This window comes from Montipora foliosa, chromosome 11 (genome assembly GCF_036669935.1).
Source record: "Montipora foliosa isolate CH-2021 chromosome 11, ASM3666993v2, whole genome shotgun sequence".
NCBI classification, from domain to species: Eukaryota; Metazoa; Cnidaria; class Anthozoa; order Scleractinia; family Acroporidae; genus Montipora; species Montipora foliosa.
In genome coordinates, this window is record NC_090879.1 from 18304910 (window position 1) to 18307409 (window position 2500).

The window sequence follows — 2500 nt, forward strand, 5'->3', positions numbered from 1 at the left end:
TTGATTAGATGATCTTTTGCTGAAATTTTGGTCTCTGATCTGAAAATTCAAAGGATAAACTATAATAATTATTATTATGTACATGTTTCAGTTTAATTACTACATGCTTTTAAATGCATCTTCTCAAGACATGAAAAAAGGGTAAAAATACTAACTTTACAGCATACAGTACATGTATTTGTAATACGGATTCAAAGTTTTCCAAACAGTAATAAGGTAAAGTCAGCTTACAGGCCTAGTGGCCCATCAGGCTGGAGCTTATCCCCGGTTTCTATAGCATGAAGCGACTAGGACTATTTCTACTCCCCCCTGGATGGGATGCTGGTCAATCGCCAAATAATAATACCGAGTGATATCAAGATGACTGACTAGCCGGGCACACTTTATTACTAACTTACTCCCAAAGGGCACTATGAGAAACCTAAACCTAACACGCGTGACGCATTACACGTAACATATTTGCATTCAATTTGGTATCACATCTTAATTAGTATACATGTGTAAATATTAATTTTCAACTTTTCCATTGAAATATGTGACCTTCAGCAGATTCATAATTTAGTGTTACTGAATTCCACTCCATAAAGGAGGGTCTGGATTTGCAAGCCATTGCAATCTATGTTGTAGTTCTGCCTTCATGCTACGGCTCGGTTCCCAATGATCAGAATCAGATGGCGCTCTCGCCACTCTCAAAAACTACTATAATTTTTTTCTTTGCTCTTGAGCAGGGTGTATACTGAAAATCCTTCAACTCTCAATCAAAATTTGTTAAAACCTGTGTTGCTACACTGAGTTTAAAATATGTGATTGCCACCTCACAGGATAAGATTTTGCCTAACTTTTTCTTTGGTGATCCTCTTCAAAAAATGTTTGGTATGCATTTCGTTGCAGTTAATGGCAGAAAAAATAGCTTTGGACAGGTAACAACTTCTTGGCTTCCTGACTTGGCCTACGAGAACCTTTTGTCAAAAGGTGCTACTTGGAGCATCCACTTACATTTAATCAACTAGAAGCTGGAGAATTGAATTATCATAATAAAAATTGTTCACAAATGCTGGCCACATTGGCCCATTTTTAAAAATGTAACGCCTGTGTATGTGCCCACACAAGACAATTTAAAGCACCTAAATTTTCTTGAGCAGAAACTTGTTGGGTGGCTGATTATCTGAGAGGTTGAGTTGACGACTCATTTGCATTGCCTGTTCCTTTAACACTTTTGCCTCCTCAACGTTCGCTGTTTTCATGTTCCAGTGGGCCATTTGAGTCATCACATAGATCTTCCAACGGTGAGCATCCACTAATTCCCTTTCTGCAATGTTCCAAGACTCTTGATAAAGTTCCATTGCTTCTTTGAAGTTGTTTTGTGATTCATAGCAAATTCCTAAGTTTGTTAGAGTCAGAATGCACTCTTTACAGTCTTTCATACCAAGCTCCTCCATCATTTCCAGTGCTTCTTTGTACTGTTCAATAGATTTGCACACACCTTCTTCTGTTCTTAGCTCTTTCTCACCATGAAAAAGGTGAAAATCTCCAAGTTCTTTCAAGAGCAGGGCAGTCATAACATGTTTACCAAGGCTTTTCTGATAAAGCTGTAGTGATTTAATGAACTTCTTTTCTGCTAGGTCACGTTTATTATGACGCTTGTCTTCTCGTCCAGCATAAAGTAAAGTCACTGCATTTTGCACATCATCCAAATCATGTTGTTCCTCACATTTATTTAAAGCATGCGTAAAATATTTATTTGCATCATTAGGCCTTCTTTCATCGGCAAGAAAACGGGCATAGTTGTTAAGGAAAAATGCTTTTGACACCCAGTTTTCTCCCCCAAATTCTGAAGGATTTTGGGAATAGACTTCTCTGGCTTGTTCTAGATACTCTTTGTACTCTTCCTGATTTCCTACTTTTCTACTTTCATGACCAAGAAGACACAATAGCTCCACTCTTGCTGGGACTAGCTGTTGCCGAGATTTCAGAAAACACAACAGTTTTTTAAGAAGATGCATATAAGTTTTTGGGTGAAGACACATTTCTAAATACAAGCACTTCTGAGATAACTTCTGTGTCAAAAATCGAGATGTAGTTGTCATAAGTCGATCTTGATTGTTCAATTTGCGAATGAGGAGGTGAAGAACAAATTCAAAGTTATGCCTGTCATCATTGAAAGATGTAATTGACTCCTTGCAATTATCCTTGCTCCAGTACTTTAAGGCATTATCAGCGAGGCGAGTAATGAAGTGGGCATAGGCCATTTCCTCTCCCTGATCAAGGAATTCTTGACTCACTTCATTTTTCTTCACAAATGCTTGGATAAATTGGTGGATTTGATATCTACATGTGGAAAGCTGCTCAACAAGCGATCGGTTTTTGAGAGTACGGAGAATTGATATTGGTTCACCACATAGGTCTTTGCACGATTCAATAAAAGCAGTGGCAGCATCAGAATTGAATGAGCCTGGAATGGCAGACAAAATAGACAGGGCTTTTCGTTCCGTGTCACTCA

The 2500-nt window shown here is 38.2% G+C and overlaps 1 protein-coding gene across 1 annotated transcript in view; it reads right to left on the minus strand.

Moving 5' to 3' along the window:
- The window catches only part of LOC137975944 (nephrocystin-3-like), a 4307-nt gene that overhangs the window by 340 nt on the left and 1467 nt on the right, over positions 1-2500 (minus strand). Inside the window, exon 1 of the mRNA XM_068823158.1 lies at positions 1-2500. This exon is cut by the window's left edge and continues 340 nt beyond it; it is cut by the window's right edge and continues 1467 nt beyond it. Coding sequence (XP_068679259.1) covers positions 1125-2500 — 1376 coding nt within the window. The 3' untranslated portion in view covers positions 1-1124.